The sequence below is a fragment of the Coregonus lavaretus genome (assembly GCF_964263955.1).
Source record: "Coregonus lavaretus genome assembly, chromosome: 27".
Lineage (NCBI taxonomy): Eukaryota > Metazoa > Chordata > Actinopteri > Salmoniformes > Salmonidae > Coregonus > Coregonus lavaretus.
In genome coordinates this window covers 36,448,327-36,476,037 of record NC_140014.1, presented here as the reverse complement: position 1 = coordinate 36,476,037, position 27,711 = coordinate 36,448,327, and the positions used below count along the sequence as shown (strand labels likewise).

The window sequence follows — 27,711 nt, the reverse complement described above, 5'->3', positions numbered from 1 at the left end:
TGGAAGTGCTGCATTTGGAAGTGCTGCTGACATTTCTTGCAAATCACCCCTGCTGGATGCCACTGACAAACGCATCACTAGATGCCACAGTGTCGACAATGGTTTAAACGTGCAGAACTCTCCTTTCAACTCCCACCTGAGCACTTACGCCAACAACAAGGGACTCTCCAGCACCCTGAGCAGCATGGAGGACAATTTCAAAGATCAAATGTCCCCCAACGCCCATCTGAAAGGACGTACTAACCAAGTCTCTGGTGTTGACGATCACAATTATCAACTGACCCAGACCATGAGCTGTATCTCATCTTCTTGCTACGATGTATCTGGAGATCTTGGTAACAGCACTGGCCAAGTGGATGAGATCATGTTGGTTTATGACTCTTCAGAGCAGGAGTCTCAGGGTAATGGGTTTCAAAGGTCTGAAACACACACCACATGTGACCACAGCACCCAGACAACCTTGACTCAAGAAACCATGACTCAGACAACGATCAACCATGGTGATCTACAGAGGAGAAACAACCGTCTCAGAAAGAGCAGCACTCAGGTACCAGTGTCTCAGAAGACCACAGAGGCCTGTAGAGAGACCTTCACATGGGCCAGCCTTCAGAACATGTCTGAGCATCTCTCACAGCTGATAGTCAACACCTCTGATCTTCTGGGGAATGTTCAGGGTATGAGGTCTGGCGATAGCCTCAAACATAGCCTGACAGGAAATGTTAAATCTTCATCTCATCTATACTCCTCCAAAGATTGGACAAAGAGAGACTGCTCAACCCAAACTGCAGTAGATATTGGGATCCAGACCGAAAGGACTTCAACACCCGTTCAAGACAAAATGTCTATACACCAAACTCTGTCCACAGAGAGGTCCAAAGCCCATGAAGTTAATGTGATAGTCAAAGTGATTGGCTCAGAAGTTCTCAATGTGTCACAAGAGAAGGGGCTTCCCCTTCAACATCAACTCAAGAACAAGCCCAATGATAATATTCAGAGCATGCCTGACCTGCGACTCAATGGCTCCACTGTTAACCAAAGATCTATCTTGGAACCAGAGAGTCTCCTGCACAAAGTCCCTTCCATGGAGACTGTTCAACGTCACAATCATTCAAATCCTCCCATTCGTCATAGAAGCAATGAGGACTGCCAACCTGAAAGAGTGTCCTCCTCCAAAAGCATGGGAGTCTCTGAAGTCTGCAATCATTTGTCAGAAATACTCAGACCAGAAAGCCAGAATGTCTTGAGAAGGAGTGACCCAGGAATAGGCTATAGAAAACAAGTGAGCTTCACAGACCGTGCATGCTCACCCATTCTCACTGTGGGTCCCAGGGCTGGTTCCAACCAGAGCAGAAGAATGTATTTACAGAGTCTCAAAGAAGAACAGAAGTTTGAGATGCAAAATAGAAGTAAAGAACACATTTCGGACCGAAAGGAGTGCCAGTCAACACCTTGTTTAAGTTACAGCGGACAGAAAACATGCATGTCTTTCACAAATAATGATAAGATATCAGGACATGACTCCCTTCATCTGTCTGAGAAGCCTTGTGATAACTTCACCACAAAATCAATGGGATTGATATCCCTGGAGAATGTGAGTGCCGTCAGCCATTCAAGCCCAAACGGGTCTGATGGATACTCAGAAAGTCTTAGTTCGCCCATTGATGAATACATCCACAAGGAAACCAGCATTGTCATCCACGAAGAAGAAAGGGAAATGAGTGTATGGCACAAAACCAGCCAAAGTCCAAGATGGTCAATAGATTACCACAACAGTAGATCATCAGAGCGTCCAGTGGAGCACTTCACTGGTGCTTATGAACATTCCCCTATCAGTGACAACACCATCCATGTTCAGGAGGATGACATGGTGTCATTGTCCCCAAGTGAGTGCAACACAGACATCCTAGTGAACACCAACCCAGTCACCCACACTTCCAACTTCCAACACCAACACTCCCCACAGCAGCTAGATCACCAGCGGCTCCCTGAGGACCTACCTGTGCACAACAAGTTCACCAACTGGTCTGGTATCAGCCAGCATCCCTCTGAGATAAGACGGACCAATAGTTTAATGAAACCAGCCATGTATCTACCCACTGGTCATGAAGCACAGAGGAACCATCCAGAGTGGGCTGAGCTGGAGAGCCAGGAGTCAAAGTCCATGTTCCATAAGGACAAGAAGACAAGGGAGATAGAGAGACTGCGTAAGGAGCGAGAGCAGGTCATGGCTACGGTTCAACTGAACATGAACCCTCATCATCTGACCGTGGAGCTGACTGAAGCCAAGCTGCACTATGGTCTGGGAGAGACGGACACGCAGTTAAAGATGTTGACATCTGGAGGAACCAAGGAGGAGGAACCGTCCCCTGTCCATACCAAACAGCAGCTCTATGACCGGTAAGGCTAAATGGCCCTAAAGATGTGATTGTGTTGATATTATGATGTAATTAGATCAATTTAAAATGGTAGTTTATAAAATGTAAATTTTTCCATATGTTCCTCTTGTATCAGGCACCGGAGGAGCATTGAGAGTTTGAGGAAGGAGAGGGAAGCTCAGCTTCAGACCAGCCGTAGGGCTTGCAGCCTTAGCCCCAGCAAGCACCACTCCACCCGGTCCCCTCCTCAACCCAGATCCCCTCCTCAGAAAGCCTCCAGAGTTTCAGCCCTGCCCATTCGTCGCAGAGACTACCTTCAAAAGTTCCGACAGGAGGTAGTGACAAGCAGCATGTAAGGCACTCCACAATAAGTCACATTTTTGTTTTGATTATTTCTACTTTGCTCAACAGTTTTCCATGTCCAATTCTCACATTTTGTGACAAATATTATTCTAAAAAGGACTATATACAGTTATTGATTGATTGATTAATAAATTGATTGATTGTAAATCTGCCTTGTCTTTCCCCAGGATCCCAGATCCACCCAGAGGAGAGGGTGAATATCCCTCTGAGATAGAGCAGCTTCTGCGTGACTATGGCCGTGCCCGTGAGGAGGCCATGACTGAGATAGCCCGTGCACGGGAACGGCTCCGCAAGAGGACAGAGCAGGAGAAGAGACGACTCCAGCAACAGGCTCTGTCTCAGATGGTAAAGGTTAGTCACAGCAAGAAGTCAACGTTTCACAGTTGAAAGCCCAAGATGTATTCAGCATATTTTGTCCATGGATTTGTATTACTTTTTAAAATCCCGTCACCTCCCATTCACTAGAAGGCGGAGCTCTTTTTCATGGATCCAGCTCGAAGGACCATGAAAGAAAACTCCACCTCATAGTCAGAGACTTAGGTTGTCCTCTGATCAGTTGCTGTTTTCCTAAAACGTATCTTTCTCTCTTCTTCTCTGTCAACTGATAATTTATTCACATTTAGGATGACTTGCAGTATCGGACCAGAGTCAGCAGCAGTACACTGTGCACTGGGTCGAGTCTGAGCCTATCCTCTGGACCAACCTCTGGCTACAACAGTGGTAACACAGCTCAGCTGAAGGATGGCAGTAGACCCTCACTGACACTGCAGGTACTGTACTAGTCTTTGAAGATGTTCTTTGCTGCTTTCTTAAGCCCAGGGACTGCACTTGAAAACTAGCCAGCTGGCTAAAACAGGCACATTTACAGTAATGATGATTAATTTGCACTGTCCCTGAAATAATACATTCAATAAAGTAAAGTAAAGCCTAATTGCTGGTTTATAGTTCATTTGACAACAGGTCTATAGAGCACAACACACTTAGAAAAAAGGGTTCCAAAAGGGTTCTTCCGCTTTCCCTACAGCAGAACCCTTTTTGGTTCTACCTGGAACTGAAAGGGTTCTACCTGGAACCAAAAAGGGTTCTTCAAATGATTCTCCTATGGGGACAGCCGAAGAACCCTTTTAGGTTTTAGATGGCACCTTTTTTTTAAAGTGTGTAGAATATCATATACATCTATGGACAGTCGGTAGACTTACTGTAAACGAAGCTTAAGGGTGTTGAAACTTACAGCAAACTATATTCACTGTGGTGCAATGCATCAGATTATTGTTTATTCAGTGTGTCAATGTGTTTGTATCCATCCCTATTCAAATAAACCAGGAATAATTAAACAGCCCTAATGAATAATCTGTGTTGTTTTTGTCTGGTGCCAGGTCACTGGGGTGCTGGGTGAAGGGCTGAATGAGCTGAAGGTCAGGTCTCGCCCTCCCATCTGCAGTTCTGAGAGTGTGAAAACCCAGCGTGCCTGGCTCTCTGCCCAGGGTAAGGACTGACTCACCACCACCAGCCAGCAACCACTCTCCACATCCTCATCTTCATCACACACTCAACTGACTCCAAATGGCTGTTATTTAGTCAGTACAGGATCACTATGAAACAATCATAAGACATTAAAAGGGGGGGGGGGGGGGGGGGGGGGGGGTCATACATGCTTATGACAAGTCTTAAATTACATTATAAATGCATCATGCATAATACCTGTAGGCTTTAAGTAAAGTGTTACTGTGTTTTTAATTCCCATTATAACCGTGTGTGTGTCTTATCTATTATGTATTGTCTAGATGTATGTCTGGAGCCTGGTGTCTCAGGGTATGACCCTCTGCTGTCATCCTCACCAGCATCTCCTACGAGCCTACGACAGCGCACCGCCTCCTTTGGCTCCGCCTCATCCATATCGACAGCCTATCAGGACTTCACTTCCTGTCTGCTTGGTCGAGCTATGGCTGAGGTACAATTCAAATTAAACTTTATAGAATAACACAAGACAGCAAAAATACACATTTCCAATTCACCTTGGACTATGAACTTGTTAATTGTTGTATGTTTGCTAAAATGTGCCCCAGGTGCGCTTGGCTGCTGCTGGTGACATGGGGAACCTGGTGATGGGGAAAGCTGCAGCTGGTTGGAGGTCAGTTGCATCATGGGTTCTCCTTTATTACATTCAGGTTAACGAATAGTAAACCATGTTAAAACTAGCTACACTCCCAGCAGACAAAACTGGTTGTAATGATGGGATTTCAACCAGCTTTTTCCAATGGGTTTATGTTACAGATTGTGTATTTACAACCTTCCTGTCCTCTCTCTCTCTCTCTCTCTCTCTCTCTCTATCAGGTACCAGGGCATGGAGCGAGGTGTCCAGGCCTTCTACAAGCCCTCCTCCAGCCAATCTGTGCACTCCTTCCTGGGGGCGGTGGAGCTGGAGAGGCCCCTGGCCAGCCTGTGGAGCATGGTCCGAGACCACTCCAAGACCCACCTGTACCACGAGGCTGTCCGGTCTGCCTGGACACGACCACTAGATGACAGCACTCAGTTGGGTTTGTCTGCTTCCTGGAGTATAGTATAGAGTTGGAGTTAATTCACTACTTAAAAATGGTGAAAGCCTTCAATGGTGCTGCCCATGCTAAAACACGCTTTGTGTCAAATGCACCATCTGTCTATCTCTATGAGTCAATTCCATTTTACTTCAGTCAATTACTTCCAGGAAGTAAACTGAAATTCAGATTTCAATTGTAATTTTTCCTCATGCTTTTCCATGTGTCTCTCCTCCTCAGTCTACCTGCTGACAGACCCGTCCAGCTGCCACCTCAAACAGCCCAGAGACTTCTGCTGCATCAGCACCCAGTCACAACAGGTCAGTAGGGTCAGAGTTCAGGGGTCAGTCACTTGCTGGACCTGCAGCTGAATTCCAAGTTCCACTTTACCAAGTTTCAATGTTTCAACGTACCAAGTTCAAAGTTTCAACTTACCTGCTCCTTCTAACCAAGAGTTGTTTTAAATGTTCAACTGGAATGAGGGGGACAGAAGACATCCTCATTTCAGGGGCAATGATAGAATGGATTCTTACTGTCCTATAGCTAGGGCCAGGAGTTTTCCTAGCCTTGTCCACAGCAACAGAGACTGACTACTAACTCAGTGCCCTTCTCTCTCTCTCCTAGGATGAGCTGTGTGTGCTGGCCATGCAGTCAGTCTTCGAGGAGTCTCTCCCTCGGCCCAGTGTAGAGGCTGTCCGAGGAGAGATGTTGCCTAGCGCCTGGGTCCTTCAGCCAATCACACGCCACGTCCGAGAGGTCGTCAGGGTCATCTACCTGCTGCAGGTGAGACGGGAACCAGGTTAATATGACAACGTAAAGTGGTCTGAAAAATCACTCAGTCGATAAATCAACCAATCAATTCATAAAAATGATTGATCAATCCAGTTTTACATCAACAGTTGTCACAAAGTTCTTAAGATCACTTTAGATGCAGATATGCCTAATGATTCCTCATCTCACTGTGGAATCTCTTATTTTCCTCCTCGTCCTCTTTTCCATCCCTTACTTTTTGTCCTCCTTTGTTTCAGGTGGACCTGGGCACTCCCCTTCCTCAGAGACTGTTGGGATCAGTGGCTAGGAGACAGGCGTCCGTCCTGGCTGAGCTCGACTCCCTTTTCGCTTTGTGGGACTGACAGCTAGGTCAGGGTCATGTTCATTAGGCACCAAAAGGAAGAAAAAAGACTGAAACAAGGAGGGACTACCTGGACTTTTCCAATAAGAAATGCACATTTTATTTTTCCATTGCAATACATGTTGCTACAATGTGCCCTAATGAACATGACCCAGGTCAGCTGTCCAATTAGAACACAGATTTCCGTCTCACATTGCAAAACATTTTGCTACGGTGTGCCCTAAAGAACACGCCCCAAGGTTAAAGGTAGCAGTGAGCACTTAGACAGACATCCTGAATCTGATATGGGACCTGTCTCTCTTGTAATTTGCAATGTATTTACTTGATTGTATTCTTATGAAGAGCACTGATGACATTGATTTTGTGAGACTAAGTATCATGTAGCTTTTTTATATAGGAACATAACTGTGTGTTTTGTGTTTAAAATTGTTAATTGAAGACCTGTGTTTAATATGTTTGAGTGGTCTAGACTGGCTGTCAGGGAGGATTGAGGGTGTGACTCCTATATCTGATCCATGAAACACATCTTACTGTGTTACTGCAACTTCTGACCAGAGTAAACCCAGGCCCTAAAGGTTTAGTTCATAATAACACTATAATAACACTGATTTATATATAATGCAGAATGATCATTAGTCTCCTGTTTCCCATTCCTCTATTTAATCTGTTAGCCTCAGTTGTACTACTTTCATAATTACTGATTTATGAAACAAAGTGATCATTAGTCTCCCATTTCACTGTCCTCCCAGCCGATGAACTAACCGCTTTTATAATGACCACTTATTGAGACTGCCGGGGCGGCAGGTAGCTTAGTGGTTAAGAGCGTTGTGCCAGTAACCGAAAGGTCGCTGGTTCTAATCCCCGAGCCGACTAGGTGAAAAATCTGTTGATGTGCCCTTGAGCAAGGCACTTAACCCTAATTGCTCCTGTAAGTCACTCTGGATAAGAGCGTCTGCTAAATGACTAAAAAAAAAAAAAAAAAATTGACATAATTGTTTTCTCCAGCATCCTGTGTTAACGTCCCAAGGCACAGCACACTTTACCAAACTCACTACCCAACCTTTAAAAAGACATCTTATGTGTTTTGTTGATTGTTCAGAACATTATTTTGCTGTAGTTGTAGTATTGCAGTGTCACAGTAAGATGGTCCCCAGGGGAACCAAAGAAGAAGGAACTGATATGAAGGATCTCGTTTCCCCAGGGAAAGAACAATGAAGTAGCCTAGCTAACTGACAAACTTTTTGTACTGAGTTTTATTTTGATCCATACTTTTGTAAGTGGCTTTTATGTGACATAAATGTATACTACCATGTCAATATGTATAAATATTTATGTTTTTATTATGTTCTTTATTTTAATAACATATTTGAATCCTAAAGAAATGCAAGGAGCATATGTTATTTTCCTGTATAAACTTGACATTAAAAAAAAAATTGTACTTCTTCCTTCCAGTATTGGTTTGGCTGTGTAAATATTATGTATTGTCACGCCCTGACTCAGGGGACTCTTATATGTTGAGTCAGGGTGTGGTGTTCTATGTTGTGTTTTCTATGTTGTCATTCTAGTTTGTGTAGATCTATGTTGGCCGGTGTGGTTCCCAATCAGAGGCAGCTGTCGCTCGTTGTCTCTGATTGGGGATCATACATAGGCAGCCTTTTGGCACTCGTTAGTTGTGGGATCTTGTTCCGTGTTTAGGCTAGTTTTGTGTTCAGCCTTTGGACTTCACGTTTGGTTTGGTTTGTTGTTTTGTTATGTGTTTATTCGTTGTAAATAAACATGTATGCATATCACGCTGCGCCTTGGTCTGACCCGTCCTTAAACGAACGTGACAGAAGATCCCACCAAACACGGACCAAGCAGCGTGCCCAGGAGGACCAAACACCCTGGACACAGGTGGGGAAGATTTGGTCTTGGGAGGAGATATTTGCAGGAAAAGGACCCTGGGCGAAGAAGGAGGCCAAGACAGGAGAGGAGCAACGTCAACACAGAAGCCAGCCGGGAGGAAGCCCGACAATTAGCCCCAATAAAACATTTTTGGGGGGCTAAAGGGGTGGTCGGGGAACGTGAGAGAAGAGCCCCCGACCACTGCACCCGGTGGGTTTCCAGGTTGATTCCCTACGACCATGGGAAGAAGAGTGGGAACAGTATTATACTGAGGAGTCGGAGGATGACGACGACGACGATGAGTTTCTGTTCCCTAACTCGTGGGGGCTCCCGGAGGAGTCCTCACTTGAGGAGGAGTGCCGAGAGAGAGAGAGAAGGATCGGATCTGCAGGGTAAGAGAGGAGGCCACCATATTACGGGGTCTGATAGATAGAATAGAGCGGGAGAGATCCATTCAAGAGGAGGCACTGCAGGAGGCTCGTAGGGAGAAAGAGGAAGTAGAGGCACGGAGAGAGGAGCTGGTTAGGCAGCATAAGGAGCGGGGGTTAATAGAGGAACCCAGGTATGCGGCGAAACGCACTGTATCGCCAGTGCGCATGCACAGCCCAGTGCATTCTGTGTCAGCGCCCCGCACGTGTCGTGCAAAAGTGAGCAGCCAGCCAGGACGGGTTGTGCCAGCTCTCCGCTCCAGACCTCCAGTCCGCCTCCACAGTCCGGTCCGGCCCGTTCCTGTTCCTCGCACCAAGCCCGTGGTGCGTGTTCCCAGTCCGGCCCGGCCCGTTCCTGCTCCTCGCACCAAGCCAGTGGTGCGTTTTCCCAGTCCGTCCCGGCCTGTTCCTGCCCCTCGCACCAAGACAGTGGTGCGTGTTCCCAGTCCGGTCCGGACTGTTCCTGCTCCCCACACCAAGCCAGTGGTGCGTGTCGCCAGCCCGGTACGGCCCGTTCCTGCTCCCCGCACCAAGCCAGTGGTGCGTGTCGTCAGCCCAGTACGGCCCGTTCCTGCTCCTCGCACCAAGCCAGTGGTGCGTGTTCCCAGTCCGGCCCGGCCCGTTCCTGCTCCTCGCACCAAGCCAGTGGTGCGTGTTCCCAGTCCGGCCCAGCCCGTTCCTGCTCCTCGCACCAAGCCAGTGGTGCGTGTCGCCAGTCCGGCCCGGCCTGTTCCTGCTCCTCGCACCATGCCAGTGGTGCGTGTTCCCAGTCCGGCCCGGCCTGTTCCTGCTCCTCACACCAAGCCAGTGGTGCGTGTCGCCAGTCTGGCCCGGCCCGTTCCTGCTCCTCGCACCAAGCCAGTGGTGCGTGTTCCCAGTCCGGCCCGGCCCGTTCCTGCTCCTCGCACCAAGCCAGTGCTGCGTGCTGCGGAATACCCCCCGGTCCCTACCCTGTTATGTAAAGGTTGTGCGGTCGGAGTCCGCACCTTTGGGGGGGGGGGTACTGTCACGCCTTGACTCAGGGGACTCTTATATGTTGAGTCAGGGTGTGGTGTTCTATGTTGTGTTTTCTATGTTGTCATTCTAGTATGTGTAGATCTATGTTGGCCGGTGTGGTTCCCAATCAGAGGCAGCTGTCGCTCGTTGTCTCTGATTGGGGATCATACATAGGCAGCCTATTGACACTCGTTAGTTGTGGGATCTTGTTCCGTGTTTAGGCTAGTTTTGTGTTCAGCCTTTGGACTTCACGTTTCGTTTGGTTTGTTGTTTTGTCGTGTGTTTATTCATTGTAAATAAACATGTATGCATATCACGCTGCGCCTTGGTCTGACCCGTCCTTAAACGAACGTGACATGTATATTAATTGTAAAATGAATGTTATGCTGTTCCTGAGTAGGCCTATAGCCAATTTTCCCTTAAATTGGTTTAGTCACTGAGCAAATTTCAGGTCTGCTGAGCGTAAACTGGAATGTTGTGAAAATTCTGTGAAACTTCCGGCGAGTGTTTACTGTGAACACTGAGGCTGTACCTGCTTTAAGTTACAGTTTTAACAGTGGTCAAGTAGGCTACTGTGGCTATTTGATCATAATGTAGGCCTACCAGAGTGGCCTACCATCAAAAACAATGGAGAAAAATGTATCCCATAACATTTGAACATGGAAATAGCTGTTCTATCATTCAGCCTACAGTAGCAGCCAATGTGTTGTGTTCAATGTTGGGCTACATTCCATGATACTTTTTTTTTTTTAAACATGCAGGACTTGACATTAACCTGTTTATCCTCTTGTCCTTCAGACAAGAAGGTGGCAGAAAATGTTGTTCTGTTGTTTGATTCCAGAAACCACTTTACAAAATATAAGAATGATCCCCATACCATTATTACAGAGAATCAGACAAATCATGCTACCCTCTGCCTATTGGCTACTTCGCTTATTCAAGTCTTTCTCAAAATACAACATTGCCCCTTTAAGACAACAAAAAGCTCTTTAACTGACTCGCTTTTCAAAGATGGCTAGAAATGCACAGGTTTTGTGCTCTTGCAGGAAGCAGTCACTCCTCCATTGCTGACTACAGATGACCTATAACTGGGCTTATAACTCACTAACTAGGATATTAACAAATGTGCCCACACGGCTGATTTTCTATGGAATATCTACATAGGCGTACAGAGGCCCATTATCAGCAACCATCAGTCCTGTGTTCCAATGGCACGTTGTGTTTGCTAATCCAAGTTTATCATTTTAAAAGGCTAATTGATCATTAGAAAACCCTTTTGCAATTATGTTAGCACAGCTGAAAACTGTTGTGCTGATTAAAGAAGCAATCAAACTGGCCTTCTTGAGACTAGTTGAGTATCTGGAGCATCAGCAATTGTGGGTTCGATTACAGGCTCAAAATGGCCAGAAACAAATAACTTTCTTCTGAAACCATTCCATGAGAGAAATTGCCAAGAAACTGACTTGGAATGCTGACCTTCAGAGTTGCAATGAAAAAGCCATATCTCAGACTGGCCAATAAAAATAAAAGATTAAGATGGGCAAAAGAACACTGAACATTTTCTTTGCAACTCTGCCTTGAAGGTCAGCATCCCGGAGTCGCCTCTTCACTGTTGACGTTGAGACTGGTGTTTTGCGGGTACTATTTAATGAAGCTGCCAGTTGAAGACCTGTGAGGCGTCTATTTCTCAAACTAGACACTCTAATGTATTTGTCCTCTTGCTCAGTTGTGCACCGGGGCCTCCCACTCCTCTTTCTATTCTGGTTAGAGCCAGTTTGCGCTGTTCTGTGAAGGTAGTAGTACACAGCGTTGTACGAGATCTTCAGTTTCTTGGCAATTTCTCGCATGGAATAGCCTTCATTTCTCAGAACAAGAATAGACTGACGAGTTTCAGAAGAAAGTTATTTGTTTTTGGACATTTTGAGCCTGTAATCGAACCCACAATTGCTGATGCTCCAGATACTCAACTAGTCTCAAGAAGGCCAGTTTTATTGCTTCTTTAATTAGCACAACAGTTTTGAGCTGTGCTAACATAATTGCAAAAGGGTTTTCTAATGATCAGTTAGCCTTTTAAAATGATAAACTTGGATTAGCAAACACAACGTGCCATTGGAACACAGGACTGATGGTTGCTGATAATGGGCCTCTGTACGCCTATGTAGATATTCCATTAAAAATCAGCCGATTCCAGCTACAATAGCCATTTACAACATTAACAATGTCTCCACTGTATTTCTGATCAATTTGAGGTAATTTTAATGGACAAAAAAATTGATTTTCTTTGGAAAACAACGACATTTCTAAGTGACCCAACATTTTTGAATGGTAGTGTACACCTTAGCCAAATACATTTAAACTCAGTTTTTCACAATTCCTGACATTTAAACCTAGTAAAGATTTCCTGTCTTAGGTCAGTTAGGATCACCACTTTATTTTAAGAATGTGAAATTTAAGAATAATAGTAGAGAGAATGATTTATTTCAGCTTTTATTTATTTCATCACATTCCCAGTGGGTCAGAAGTTTACATACACTCAATTAGTATTTGGTAGCGTTGCCTTTAAATTGTTTAACTTGGGTCAAACGTTTTGGGTAGCCTTCCACAAACTTCCCACAATAAGTTGGGTGAATTTGGCCCATTCCTCCTGACAGAGCTGGTGTAACTGAGTCAGGTTTGTAGGCCTCCTTGCTCACACACGCTTTTTCAGTTCTGCCCACAAATCTTCTATAGGATTGAGGTCAGGACTTTGTGATGGCCACTCCAATACCTTGACTTTGTTGTCCTTAAGCCATTTTGCCAGAACTTTGGAAATATGCTTGGGGGTCATTGTCCATTTGGAAGACCCATTTGCGACCAAGCTTTAACTTCCTGACTGATGTCTTGAGATGTTGCTTCAATATATCCACATAATTTTCCTTCCTCATGATGCCATCTATTTTGTGAAGTGCACCAGTCCCTCCTGCAGCAAAGCACCCCCACAGCATGATGCTGCCACCCCCGTGCTTCACGGTTGGGATGGTGTTCTTCGGCTTGCAAGCCTTCCCCTTTTTCCTCCAAACATAACAATGGTCATTATGTCCAAACAGTTCTATTTTTGTTTCATCAGACCAGAGGACATTTTTCCAAAAAGTACGATCTTTGTCCCCATGTGCAGTTGCAAACCGTAGTCTGGCTTTTTTATGGCGGTTTTGGAGCAGTGGCTTTTTCCTTGCTGAGCGGCCTTTCAGGTTATGGTTCTCTGTAGCTCAGCTGGTAGAGCACGGCGCTTGTAACGCCAAGGTAGTGGGTTCGATCCCCGGGACCACCCATACACAAGAAATGTATGCACGCATGACTGTAAGTCGCTTTGGATATAACCGTCTGATAAATGGCATATTATGTCGATATAGGACTTGTTTTACTGTGGATATAGATACTTTTGTACCTGTTTCCTCCAGCATCTTCACAAGGTCCTTTGCTGTTGTTCTGGGATTGATTTGCACTTTTCGCACCAAAGTATGTTTATCTCTAGGAGACAGAACCCGTCTCCTTCCTAAGCGGTATGACGGCTGCGTGGTCCCATGGTGTTTATACTTGCGTACTATTGTTTGTACAGATGAACGTGGTACCTTCAGGCGTTTGGAAATTGCTCTCAAGGATGAACCAGACTTGTGGAGGTCTATAATTATTTTTCTGAGGTCTTGCCTGATTTCTTTTGATTTTCCCATGATGTCAAGCAAAGAGGCACTGAGTTTGAAGGTAGGCCTTGAAATACATCCACAGGTACACCTCCAATTGACTCAAATGATGTCAATTAGCCTATCAGAAGTTTCTAAAGCCATGACATCATTTTCTGGAATTTTCAAAGCTGTTTAAAGGCACAGTCAACTTCTGACCCACTGGAATTGTGATACAGTGAATTATAGTTTGTTAACTATAGTTTGTTAACAAGAAATGTGTGGAGTGGTTGAAAAACGAGTTTTAACCTAAGTGCATGTAAACTTCCGACTTCAACTGTAGCAATGGTCTATTTGCATATAAGCCTACTGCAGCTCTGATTGGTTATGGCACACCGGTCTGTGTAGATTAGGGGCCTGAGTCGTGCCTGTCAATGCAATAGAATCCTACTCCGATGTGTTCTGCCTACAACAAAATCTCTTGCATAGTTCATTTTGTATACTCAATATTAGGAAGGTGTCCTTAATGTTTTGTAGACTCACAGTAGTTTAGTGCCTAAAATAAGAGGTTAAATAGGCTTCATGTAAAAAAAAAAAAAAATAGTTTCCTGATCTCTTAGATATAGGACACTTCAGAACAAACTTCCAAATTCAATGTTTCATTAAAAAGAAGAATATATATTTATTCGATACCTTAAGGGGTCCTAAAATTCCAAATCAAATTGCTAAATTATCCTTGGGTGGACCATCTTAAAACAATTCCATATGTTATCCACCCGCCCCCACCCCAACCACTTAGACTCTTAAGGATGACATTTACACATATCCATGATGTAGTAATTTACTCAACAGTATGTTCTTACAGAAGTTGATTGTTGCAGCTCTCATGTTTATTTGTACAGTAAGCAATGTTGGTCATGGTCAGCAATGTTTTACATTTGACCACAATCAATGAATCATTGCATTAAATAGTGGAGTGTCTGTAGGCCTACTGTATACTGGAGTGAAACACTGGTGTCTGAATGAGGACCCACTGGGAGCAAAGTAGTAGAGGTGACATTTCTGAAGGGGGCGGGGGCCGGGTGTTGGTGTGTTCCGATTAGAGCTGAGCTACAGGCAGCTAGGGTTGTATACATTTGGCACAAAACGGAAGAAAACAGACTGAAACAGGGAGAGACTACCTGAACTTGTCCAATAAGAAACGCTCATTATCCTTTTCCGTTGAAAAATGTTTTGCTATGGTGTGCCTCCTAATGAATACGATCCAGGCAGAGAGTGAGAGGTGGGGAGGGGGCGCACCCCCACCACACTGAAATGTGTCTATAGCTGCCATTTAAAGTCACCAGCTCATGACAGGAATGTCGGTCCCCTGCGCACATAGATCATGTAGTAGACGCGGCTACTTTATTTTTAACACATTGGGTGGGTCAAACGCTGGCTCGCTGGCTGACTCGAATGAAGAATGAGCGTGCTGTGTGCGCGGCCGCAGCTTTCGTACCGCAAGCTTTACAACCCTTTTCCCCACCTTGCCCCGGCTGGCTCTCCACTACCGTTCCCTCCAGGAGTCCACTTCCGTGACCGGGACCCGTCTAGTGATTCAATGGGATTATTAATGGGGTTTTAATTCGAGGGAAATAAAAAGGTGTATATTTTCCTAAAGGATTATATCAAGCATAGGTGAGTTTCTTGTATATGGAAAAGTTTCATGTAAATTCACACAGGTGAAATGTCTCCATTCTTTAAAAAAATATATGGGAAATATGGTTAGAGATGTTGGTGAGAATCTGCTTTTTCAAATATATGTATTGACCTAGCGGTGGAATATTAGGTATAATAATTTCTAAAAGTAGACACCAATGGCTAATTTTGTTTACCACCTGTTGTTCCTCAATGCAAAACTTGTTGAAGGACATGCCTTTCCTTTCAAATACCGAGATGGATAAACTGTTGTAGCCTACCTAGCCTTGTATTTGTTGTTCATTATTCTAACACATACTTATATTGGTAGGAAGTTATAACCCGCGCTATGGGGGGTTATAACGGTCTGGCTGCAGATTTTGTGCTCGTCGCTTGCTGCCCATCCTCTGTAGTGTTATCGGATACATACTTTTCAGAGAGAGTTGAATACAAAAATATTATCTTAAAGTTGTTGACTGCTGGACAGGAGGATATACTTTACTATTTAATCCTCTTCTTTAATCCCCTTTGGTACATCATTTAACATGAGGCCACAGAGAGCTCTCACGACTCCAAACTGTGTTGCCACATAGCCTAGAAGAATAGAATATAATTATGCTTTTTGGTTGCAGCAAAATACTCCCAGACTGGGCATGTTGTGCTCCTCTCTCCACTAGGAGGATGTCACTGTTATATCATCATATTGCTTACATGCTGCACTCTACATGAGTGGGAGGCAATATTGGGGCAAAATACACTTTTCATATCAAGTTAACCTAATAGGGAAGGTCCAGGGCACTCAGTCTCTCTCTCTCCATCTATCCATCTCCCTCTCTCCATCTCTCTCCCCCTCACTTCTCTCTTACACTCTCTTCCCTCCTTTCTCTCTCTCTCTCCTCACCCTTTCACTGTTAACTCTCTCTCCTCACCCTTTCACTGTTAACTCTCTCCTCACCCTTTCACTGTTCTCTCTCTCTCTCTGTCTCTCTCTCTCACAAACAGCTGTGTGGTGTCACAGCCTCTGGTTTCGAATAACAGTGAAATTAGGTGAACAGCTTACCGAGTTCCCCTTAAAAGGAGAAATGTGAGCGTGTCATGCAGCCTTTCTAGCATTCTAGAATGTGTCCCAAATGGCACCCTATTCCCTATTTAGTGCACTACTTTCGACTATAGGGCTTTGGTCAGAATTAGTGCACTGTAGGGCATAGGGTGCCATTTAGGACGTAGCCTTACTGTAAACACACTCCAGAAATAGTTTACTATCGATCCCCTTTCCCCCTTTCCTCTTGCCTATAACCTCTACCAAGATCAAAGTAATCCATTATGGCACTCCAAACCAGGTTTAGGATTACCAATGTAGTAGGGTACACATTGTGTGGAATAGTAATATATGATACTGTCATGTTTATGTCCCATAGATGAAGGTTTAACTCAGTATTATTATTAACGTAAAACTATTTGATCTTTCTATTTCTATTAGGGACAGTTTGAAATTCACCGGGGTGGGGGGGACTAGTCCAAAATAGGGAAGGGTTGTCTAACTCTTTTGTTGTTGTTGCTTTGTGTGTTTTTGTATTGGGCACAGGGCAGGGTAGTGCGTTTTTTCAATGATTTACATTCGCAATTTTGCAGGTTTTACTATATAATGTCTTCCATATAACCACATTTCCTCATCTGCTTGCATGCACCTCCCCTATCAAGGTGTTTTGGTACTTCCCTTATGCACTACGCTTTTCCGCCTGCTTACTATACCAAAGGTCAATATAGTCTACCAGTCAACTGTCTATCCTGCCCTCTATACATAGGGACAATAGTGGTAGGTGGATCGTTTGTCCAGATCTGCAGTAGGTTAACTAGCAATCATACCATACATAAAATCATTCAAATATTCACAAATGTTCTATATATACTACCTGTCAAAAGCTTTAGAACACCTACTCATTCAAGGGTTTTTCTTTATTTTTACTATTTTCTACATTGTAGAATAAAAGTGAAGACATCAAAACTATGAAATAACACATATGGAATCATGTAGTAACCAAAAAAGTATATATTTTATATTTGAAATTCTTCAAATAGCCACCCTTTGCCTTGATGAGCGCTTTGCACACTCTTGGCATTCTCTCAACCAGCTTCACCTGGAATGTTTTTTCCAACAGTCTTGAAGGAGTTCCCACATATGCTGAGCACTTGTTGGCTGCTTTTCCTTTACTCTGCGGTCCGACTCATCCCAAACCATCTCAATTGGGTTGAGGTCGGGGGATTGTGGAGGCCAGGTCATCACTCTCCTTCTTGGTAAAATAGCCCTTACACAGCCTGGAGGTGTGTTGGGTCATTGTCCTGTTGAAAAACAAATGATAGTCCCACTAAGCCCAAACCAGATGGGATGGCGTATCGCTGCAGAATGCTGTGGTAGCCATGCTGGTTAAGTGTGCCTTGAATTCTAAATAAATCACAGACAGTGTCACCAGCAAAGCACCCCCACATCATAACACCTCCTCCTCCATGCTTTACGGTGGGAAATACACATGCAGAGATCATCCGTTCACCCACACTGCGTCTCACAAAGACACAGCGGTTGGAACCAAATATCTCAAATTTGGACTCCAGACCAAAGGACAAATTTCCACCGGTCTAATGTCCATTGCTCGTGTTTCTTGGCCCAAGCAAGTCTCTTCTTCTTATTGATGTCCTTTAGTAGTGGTTTCTTTGCAGCAATTCGACCATGAAGGCCTGATTCACACAGTCTCCTCTGAACAGTTGATGTTGAGATGTGTCTGTTACTTTCTGAGGCTGGTAACTCTAATGAATGTATCCTCTGCAGCAGAGGTAACTGGGTCTTCCATTCCTGTGGCGGTCCTCATGAGAGCCAGTTTCATCATAGCGCTTGATGGTTTTTGCGACTGCACTTAAAGAAACTTTCAAAGTTCTTGAAATGTTCCGTATTGACTGACCTTCATGTCTTAAAGTAATGATGGACTGTCGTTTCTCTTTGCTTTTTTGAGCTGTTCTTGCCATAATATGGACTTGGTCTTTTACCAAATAGGGCTATCTTCTGTATACCCCACTACCTTGTCACAACACAACTGATTGGCTCAAATGCATTAAGAAGGAAATCAATTCCACAAATTAACTTTTAAGAAGACACACCTGTTAATTCAAATGCAATCCAGGTGACTACCTCATGAAGCTGGTTGAGAGAATGCCAAGAGTGTGCAAAGCTGTCAGCAAGGCAAATGGTGGCTATTTGAAGAATCTCAAATATAAAATATATTTTGATTTGTATTTTGGTATTTTATTAGGATCCCCATTAGTTGTTGCAAAAGCAGCAACTACTCTTCCTGGGGTCCACACAAAACATGAAACATGACATAATACAGAACATTAATAGACAAGAACAGCTCAAGGACAGAACTACATAAAAAAAATGTAAAGGCACACGTAGCCTACATATCAATACATACACACAAACTATCTAGGTCAAATAGGGGAGAGGCGTTGTGCCGTGAGGTGTTGCTTTAACTGTTTTTTGAAACCAAGTTTGCTGTTTATTTGAGCAATATGAGATGGAACGGAGTTCCATGCAATAATGGCTCTATATAATACTGTACGCTTTCTTGAATTTGTTCTGGATTTGGGGACTGTGAAAAGACCCCTGGTGGCATGTCTGGTGGGGTAAGTGTGTGTGTCAGAGCTGTGTGTAAGTTGACAATTTGGGATTTTCAACACATTCATGTTTCTTATAAAAAGATGAAGTGATGCAGTCAGTCTCTCCTCAACTCTTAGCCAAGAGAGACTGGCATGCATAGTATTTATATCAGCCCTCTGATTACATTGAAGAGCAAGACGTGCCGCTCTGTTTTTGGCCAGCTGCAGCTTAACTAGGTATTTCCTTGCAGCACTGGACCACACGACTGGACAATAATCAAGATTAGACAAAACTAGAGCCTGCAGAACTTGCTTTTTGGAGTGTGGTGTCAAAAAAGCAGAGCATATCTTTATTACAGACAGGCCTCTCCCCATCTTTACAACCACTGAATGTTTTGACCATGTAGTTTACATTCTAAGGTAACGCCAAGTAATTTAGTCTCCTCAACTTGTTCAACAGCCACACCATTCATTACCAGATTCAGCTGAGGTCTAGAACTTAGGGAATGATTTGTACCATATACAATGCTCTTAGTTTTAGAGATGTTCAGGACCAGTTTATTAGTGGCCACCCATTCCAAAACAGACTGCAACTCTTTGTTAAAGGTTTCAGGGACTTAATTAGCTGTGGTTGCTGATGCATATATGGTTGAATCATCAGCATACATGGACACACATGCTTTGTTTAATGCCAGTGGCAGGTCATTGGTAAAAATAGAAAAGAGTAGAGGGCCTAGAGAGCTGCCCTGTGGTACACCACACTTTACATGTTTGACATTAAAAAAGCTTCCATTAAAGAAAACCCTTTGAATTCTATTAGATAGCTCTGAATCCACGATATCAAATCAAATCAAATCAAATTGTATTGGCCACATGCGCCGAATACAACAGGTGCAGACATTACAGTGAAATAATTACTTACAGCCCTTAACCAACAGTGCATTTCTTTTTAACAAAAAAAGTAAAAATAAAACAACAACAAAAAAAGTGTTGAGAAAAAAAGAGCAGAAGTAAAATAAAATAACAGTAGGGAGGCTATATATACAGGGGGGTACCGGTGCAGAGAGGTAGTTGAAGTAATATGTACATGTGGGTAGAGTTAAAGTGACTATGCATAAATAATGAACAGAGTAGCAGCAGCGTAAAAGGATGGGGTGGGGGGGCAGTGCAAATAGTCCGGGTAGCCATGATTAGCTGTTCAGGAGTCTTATGGCTTGGGGGTAGAAGCTGTTGAGAAGTCTTTTGGACCTAGACTTGGCACTCCGGTACCGCTTGCCGTGCGGTAGCAGAGAGAACAGTCTATGACTAGGGTGGCTGGAGTCTTTGACAATTTTGAGGGCCTTCCTCTGACACCGCCTGGTATAGAGGTCCTGGATGGCAGGAAGCTTGGCCCCAGTGATGTACTGGGCCGTACGCACTACCCTCTGTAGTGCCTTGCGGTCGGAGGCCAAGCAGTTGCCATACCAGGCGGTGATGCAACCAGTCAAGATGCTCTCGATGGTGCAGCTGTAGAATTTTTTGAGGATCTGAGGACCCATGCCAAATCTTTTCAGTCTCCTGAGGGGGAATAGGCTTTGTCGTGCCCTCTTCACGACTGTCTTTGTGTGTTTGGACCATGATAGTTCGTTGGTGATGTGGACACCAAGGAACTTGAAGCTCTCAACCTGTTCCACTACAGCCCCGTCGATGAGAATGGGGGCGTGCTCAGTCCTCTTATTTTTCCTGTAGTCCACAATCTTCTCCTTTGTCTTGGTCACGTTGAGGGAGAGGTTGTTGTCCTGGCACCACATGGCCAGGTCTCTGACCTCCTCCCTATAGGCTGTCTCATCGTTGTCGGTGATCAGGCCTACCACTGTTAATGATGGTGTTGGAGTCGTGCCTGGCCTTGCAGTCATGGGTGAACAGGGAGTACAGGAGGGGACTGAGCACGCACCCCTGAGGGGCCCCCGTGTTGAGGATCAGTGTGGCAGATGTGTTGTTACCTACCCTTACCACCTGGGGGCGGCCCGTCAGGAAGTCCAGGATCCAGCTGCAGAGGGAGGTGTTTAGTCCCAGGATCCTTAGCTTAGTGATGAGCTTAGAGGGCACTATGGTGTTGAATGCTGAGCTGTAGTCAATGAATAGCATTCTCACGTAGGTGTTCCTCTTGTCCAGGTGGGAAAGGGCAGTGTGGAGTGCAATAGAGATTGCATCATCTGTGGATCTGTTGGGGCGGTATGCAAATTGGAGTGGGTCTAGGGTTTCTGGGATAATGCTGTTGATGTGAGCCATGACCAGCCTTTCAAAGCACTTCATGGCTACAGATGTCAGTGCTACGGGTCGGTAGTCATTTAGGCAGGTTATCTTAGAGTCCTTGGGCACGGGGACTATGGTGGTCTGCTTGAAACATGTTGGTATTACAGACTCAGTCAGGGACATGTTGAAAATGTCAGTGAAGACACTTGCCAGTTGGTCAGCACATGCTCGGAGTACACGTCCTGGTAATCTGTCTGGCCCTGCGGCCTTGTGAATGTTGACCTGCTTAAAAGTCTTACTCACATCGGCTACGGAGAGCGTGATCACATAGTCATCCGGAACAGCTGGTGCTCTCATGCATGCTTCAGTGTTGCTTGCCTCGAAGCGAGCATAGAAGTGGTTTAGCTCGTCTGGTAGGTGTCACTGGGCAGCTCGCGGCTGTGCTTCCCTTTGTAGTCTGTAACAGTTTTCAAGCCCTGCCACATCCGACGAGCGTCAGAGCCAGTGTAGTACGATTAAATCTTAGTCCTGTATTGACTCTTTGCCTGTTTGATGGTTCGTCGGAGGGCATTGCAGGATTTCTTATAAGCGTCCGGGTTAGAGTCCCGCTCCTTGAAAGCGGCAGCTCTACCCTTTAGCTCAGTGCGGATGTTTCCTGTAATCCATGGCTTCTGGTTGGGGTATGTACGTACGGTCACTGTGGGGACGACATCATCGATGCACTTATTGATGAAGCCAGTGACTGATGTGGTGTACTCCTCAATGCTGTCTGAAGAATCCCGGAACATGTTCCAGTCTGTGCTAGCAAAACAGTCCTCTAGCTTAGCATCTGCGTCATCTGACCACGTTTTTATTAACCGAGTCACTGGTGCTTCCTGCTTTAGTTTTTGCTTATAAGCAGGAATCAGGAGGATAGAGTTATGGTCAGATTTGCCAAATGGAGGGCGAGGGAGAGCTTTGTATGCGTCTCTGTGTGTGGAGTAAAGGTGGTCCAGAGTTTTTTTTCCTCTGGTTGCACATTTAACATGCTGGTAGAAATTAGGTAGAACGGATGTAAGTTTCCCTGCATTAAAGTCCCCGGCCACTAGGAGCGCTGCATCTGGATGAGCGTTTTCCTGTTGATTTATGGCCTTATACAACTCATTCAGTGCAATCTTAATGCCAGCATTGGTTTGTGGTGGTAAATAGACAGCTATGAAAAATTTTGATGAAAACTCTCTTGGTAAATAGTGTGGTCTACAGCTTATCATAAGATACTCTACCTCAGGCGAGCAAAACCTCGAGACTTCCTTAGTATTTGATTTTGTGCACCAGCTGTTGTTTACAAATATACACAGACCGCCACCCCTTGTCTTACCGGAGTCAGCCGTTCTATCCTGCCGATGTAGCGTATAGCCCGCTAGCTGTATGTTATCCATGTCGTCGTTCAGCCACGACTCGGTGAAACATAAGATATTACAGTTTTTAATGTCCCGTTGGTAGGATAACCGTAATCTTAGGTCATCCAATTTGTTCTCCAATGATTGAACATTGGTTAATAGGATTGATGGGAGCGGCAGTTTACTCGCTCATCGTCGGATCCTTACAAGGCACCCCGACCTACGTCCACGATATCTCCGTCTCTTCCTCAAGCCAATGACAGGGATTTGGGCCTTGTCGGGTGTCTGTATGATATCCTTCGCGGCCGCCTCGTTGAAGAAAAAAATCTTAGTCCAATACGAGGTGAGTAATCGCTGTCCTGATATCCAGAAGCTCTTTTTGGTTATAAGAGACGATGGCAGAAACATTATGTACAAAATAAATTACAAATAACGCGGAAAAACACACATAATAGTACAATTGGTTAGAGGGCTGTAAAACGGCAGCCATCTTCTCCGGCGCTGTTATCGATATGGCAGAGGTTGAAAAGCCATAACACATATGTTTTTTCAACAACAGGTTATGGTCAATAATATCAAAGGCTGCACCAAAATCTAACAGTACAGCTCCCACAATCTTCTTAATATCAATTTCTTTCAACCAATCATCAGTCATTTGTGTCAGTGCAGTACATGTTGAGTGCCCTTCCCTATAAGCATGCTGAAAGTCTGTTGTTCATTTGTTTACAGAGAAATAGCATAGTATTTGGTCAAACACCATTCTTTCCAACAGTTTGCTAAGAGCTGGCAGCAAGCTTATAGGTCTGCTGTTAGAACCAGTAAAGGCCGCTTTACCATTCTTGGGTAGTGGAATTACTTTGGCTTGCCTCCAGGCCTGAGGACAAATACTTTCCTCTAGGCTCAGATTAAAGATATGACAGATAGGAGTGGCTATAGAGTCAGCTACCATCCTCAGTAGCTTTCCATCTAAGTTGTCAATGCCAGGAGGTTTGTCATTATTGATCGATTATTGTTTAACACTTTTTTGGTTACTACATGATTCCATATGTGTTATTTCATAGTTTTGATGTCTTCACTATTATTCTACAATGTAGAAAATAGTAAAAATAAAGAAAATCCCTTGAATGAGTAGGTGTTCTAAAACTTTTGACCGGTAGTGTAAATCCATAAGATAGAGGAATAGCTGATAGGCAGTGGAGAGGCCAGGTGCGTCATTACACATGAAAGAACAGTGAAGACATACAGCTCAAAAAGCTCCCCTATTGATCTTGTTTAGGTACAATAAAATTATCCTACCTAGATTAGCCTACGACACCACAATCCAATGAATAATTGCATTATTGTTTTCAAGTGAGTACAATTGAGTAAACTGCAGTGAAAATGTCATCAGAATAATGGCACAAAAGCCCTGTTATTTCAATGTTTAATTCCATTCATTCCATTTGGATTAGTTGTGGGTCTACTCTCGACAGATTCTAGAAAGGCACAGTAGCAGGCCAGTCTGGCTGTATTTCTACTTCTGATACTGATGCTCTGTCTGTTGCCGATCATCATTCTCCCAAGTCGTTCTATGTAGTGTAGCCTCATAGGCCTATGCTCCCAGTAGGCCCAGTTATTCAGGAAAACTTAACACACGTTCTGCCTCCTTTCTGTTCCGAGCGGCGATTCCTTGACCTAGAACCTAACTAGAACCTATATTTTATATAATTATAAATATAGCATCAAAATGTTGAAAATCTGATTTCCCCATAGCTGATGATTGTCTGCAGCTGGCTCTGATCGTAGTGTAATGAGAGGGGCAGGGAGAGTGAGCTCGTCCGTGGTGGTCAGTGAACCCTTAACCTTCTGGCCCGTTAGCCCTGCGTGGCATCGACTGTGCCACAAAACCATGTTGAAGTGGTAAAGTCGATATCCACATTTATAAACACAGGGTTGCTACAGTTATTGTTATTTTTGGTGGAAATCATTATTTTGGAGTTAATTTTATGAGGGGGGAGGGTGTGCAATTTTTTTTAACAGTACAAGGGGAGGGTTATGTGAAAATATTTTCTAAGTTGGGGAGGGGGGATTTCTTTCCCCATGACAACTGGAGTTGGACCAGCCCCCCTCCCAAACTGTCTGTTATAGATATTCTGTAGATTATTTGAGTTGTTTGAAATGAAGGACGATACATTCTATTCTATCAGAAAAACCAGGCCACTTCATCTTTCTATTCATAGATTGCACTGACGTGTAGCACTGTAAATTGTATATACGTACTGTAAATCTACAGTGTAGTGTTGTCTCTGTCTGTGTGGTAGGCCAGTTGTGTGGTAGGCCAGTTGTGTGGTAGGTCTAGTTGGCATTAGAGGACAATCTATATATATTGACAGTCTATCAGATTAAGGAATGAGCTCTTAGATTTCAGACTTTCCTCTGAGTTTAGGGGAGGAAACTTTTAAAAGCCAGATGATGGTCTGTCCTGTCTGTTTTCCATCCTCTCTTTGATATGGCTTTTTCTTTACTCCATATGGGGCAGTTTCCCTGACACAGGTTGAGCGTATGTGAATTTTCATGTGTTTTAGTCCAGGATTCAGATTTAAACACAGGACATTATAACCTCTTAATGTCTGCCTGTCACATTACTTTAGTACATTCTGTTCAGACGTTGTTAGTTGCTCTTTGGCTCGTGTTTTGTGTTTGATGAAAGCGCCTCATCAGGATTGTACACCCATTTGTCTGAGGGTGACACTGACAGAAACACTGACAGGTGTTTTGGAAATAATTACAGATGGAACATCTGCTGGCTGTGTTCTCAGATAGTTGCCATGGTTCCTCTGCTCAGTTGTTTTGTGTTTACCTAGAGATATATTACCTTTTGTGTTGCCTTTATTTCTCATACAAAGGGAGGTATGTTATTTTTGTTAAATGTATTTCCATCTGTCTATCTTGATATTCCTTGGTAAAGTTTGATTGAATGATGAATGATGAAATCACTGCTGAATCAGATGTGAAAGATCAGAAATATGTGTCCTGTTTAATGACGCCTACACTAGCTGTGGTTGCCTAGAGAGGAATGTGGCCATGGTTTCAGGTCTCCTGAACAGTGCTGTCAGGTTGTCAGGCATTTTTCATTAATATTAGTCACCACTAAGAGTCTTAGAGCATGTCATGCTCCATGCTCCATGCCATGACGAGTTGTCAGTTTGTCCCAGAAGAAATCGATTGATGTTCTGGATATCATTTCCAGCTAGGCCTAGTCTAGTGGATGTGAGTGTGTGTCTGTGACGTCACATAGCGTAGGGACATGCCTGCTCTGTGGGAGCTAGCCCAGGTTGTGTGTTAGCTGTGTTCAGTGGGTGGAGCCAGCGTCATGTCTGATAACATCCCCCCTGCACGGGACTGATACAGAGACGAGGAGGAGGTGGAGGTGGAGGGAGACCTGGGCATGTGTTCACAAAGCATCTCTGATGAGATCCCACCCCTCTTATTCATTATGGTTTATAAGGCAAAACTGATCCTAGATCAGCCTGACTGACATCACTCTATACTACGTAACCACAGCCAGGGCCCCTTCTCTGAATGGAAAGGAACAGTCATTATTCTTTCTCCTCCAAACCAGAAGTTGACTGTGTAGTGTCAGGGCAGGGGAGAGGTGATGTGCTTTCTCTAACTTTACCTCCACAATGCAAATGGTACAGTTACACTCAGAAATATAGGTTATAACTCAAGTTACTAATGCTGGGATGGGTTAAATCCTTGAAACACAGTCGAGGTACAGTATGTGTGATGTAACTAACTTTCTCCCAAATCCCCATTGACATCAGTGCATGACGATTTATGGAAAGCTGAAGTTAGTCCAGTCTGGAGCCAGCCTTTTTGTAAATATCATATCACTGATTACATTCAATTATGACTTCAGTGTAGTCTGGTGTTTCTGCACTACAGGAGAACACCACAGGAGGACACCCAGCCACACTAACATTAAACCAGATGTGGCTAGTAGAAACACACACATTAACAGTTGAAACGTCGACGGGTCCAGCGAGGGCGGTTTGGTTTGTGCCTAACATTCATCATGTTCCCCTGTAGAGACAGAGGGGGGGGGGGGGGGGGGGGGGGGGGGTGATAAAATAGGCATGCTGCACCAAGATAGAGCTATCTTAGTGGTTAACCTTCATCCGCCATTCCACACACACACACTCACACAGGCACGCACACACATACACACACAGGCACGCATGCACAGATGCACACACACACACACACACACACACACACACATACACAAACACACACACACATACACACACAGGCACACATTCATGCATAGACACACTCTCCACTGTGACAGTTGGGGGATATGTCATGCTGAAAATGGAGCCTGGGGGGAATGAGGGAGTGGAGGGGACTATTTGGGGTTCCTAATTAGCAGGAAAGTGTTGTTAACAAAATGGTATACGTTCCTAGGATGTATGTTACAGGATTTCTTCCATTAAAGATTTGTGTTCTACAGTACAGTCAGAATAGCTTCTCATATGTCTGCGTGGATGAATGGTGTGGTGATGTTTTGGTTTGAAGTTGTAGTCAGTGTTAATACTTACCAAGGCTCTCTGTGACAGTGTATCTGAGTAACACTTATAACTACTGTACTTTACAATCTTGACATGCTCATTTACCTTTCAACATTTACTGGTAATGGCACTTTGAATAAAGATGTATATAAATCATTGTTAAGTAATAGCACCTTACAGTTTCCCTCTTCCAGACTTCCTACCTGTGTGTAAGGTCCATCCTGATCCTTCCGTATCTCTCCCTCCACCACTCCTCCTCTCCCTCCACCACTCCTCCTCCCCCTCCTCTCCTTCCACCACTCCTCCTCCTCCTCTCCCTCTACCACCTCCTCCTCTCCTTCCACCACTCCTCCTCCTCCTCTCCCTCTACCACTCCTCCTCTCCTTCCACCACTCCTCCTCCTCCTCTCCCTCTACCCTCCTCCTCTCCCTCTACCACTCCTCCTCTCCCTCCAACCACTCCTCCTCCTCCCTCCCCTCCACCACTCCTCCTCCTCCCCCTCCACCATCCTCCTCCTCCCCTCCACCACTCCTCCTCCCCTCCACCACCTCCTCCTCTCCCTCCACCACTCCCCTCCTCCTCCTCTCCCTCCACCACTCCTCCTCTCCCTCTACCACTCCTCCTCCTCCCTCCTCCTCTCCCTCCACCACTCCTCCTCCTCTCCCTCCACCACTCCTCCTACTCCTCTCCCTCCACCACTCCTCTGCCTCCTCTCCCTCCACCACTCCTCCTCCTCCCCCTCCACCACTCCCCTCTCCCTCCACCACTCCTCCTCTCCCTCCACCACTCCTCCTCTCCTCTCCACCACTCCTCCTCCCCCCTCCACCACTCCTCCTCTCCCTCCACCACTC

General features: G+C 44.8%; 1 protein-coding gene across 1 annotated transcript; it reads left to right on the top strand.

The window, feature by feature from the left end:
* Window positions 1-2,083: 2,083 nt before the first annotated feature.
* LOC311102984 (stAR-related lipid transfer protein 9-like) lies at window positions 2,084-6,929 on the top strand (the record flags this gene model as incomplete). The annotated part of the gene is made up of 11 exons (XM_084144485.1): window positions 2,084-2,397; window positions 2,512-2,727; window positions 2,906-3,089; window positions 3,362-3,508; window positions 4,115-4,223; window positions 4,523-4,689; window positions 4,805-4,869; window positions 5,073-5,275; window positions 5,513-5,592; window positions 5,897-6,055; window positions 6,301-6,929. The coding sequence occupies 11 exons, from the start codon at window positions 2,084-2,086 to the stop codon at window positions 6,403-6,405; spliced, it is 1,749 nt and encodes a 582-aa protein (XP_084000611.1). The 3' UTR covers window positions 6,406-6,929.
* Between the last annotated feature and the right edge of the window lie 20,782 nt (window positions 6,930-27,711).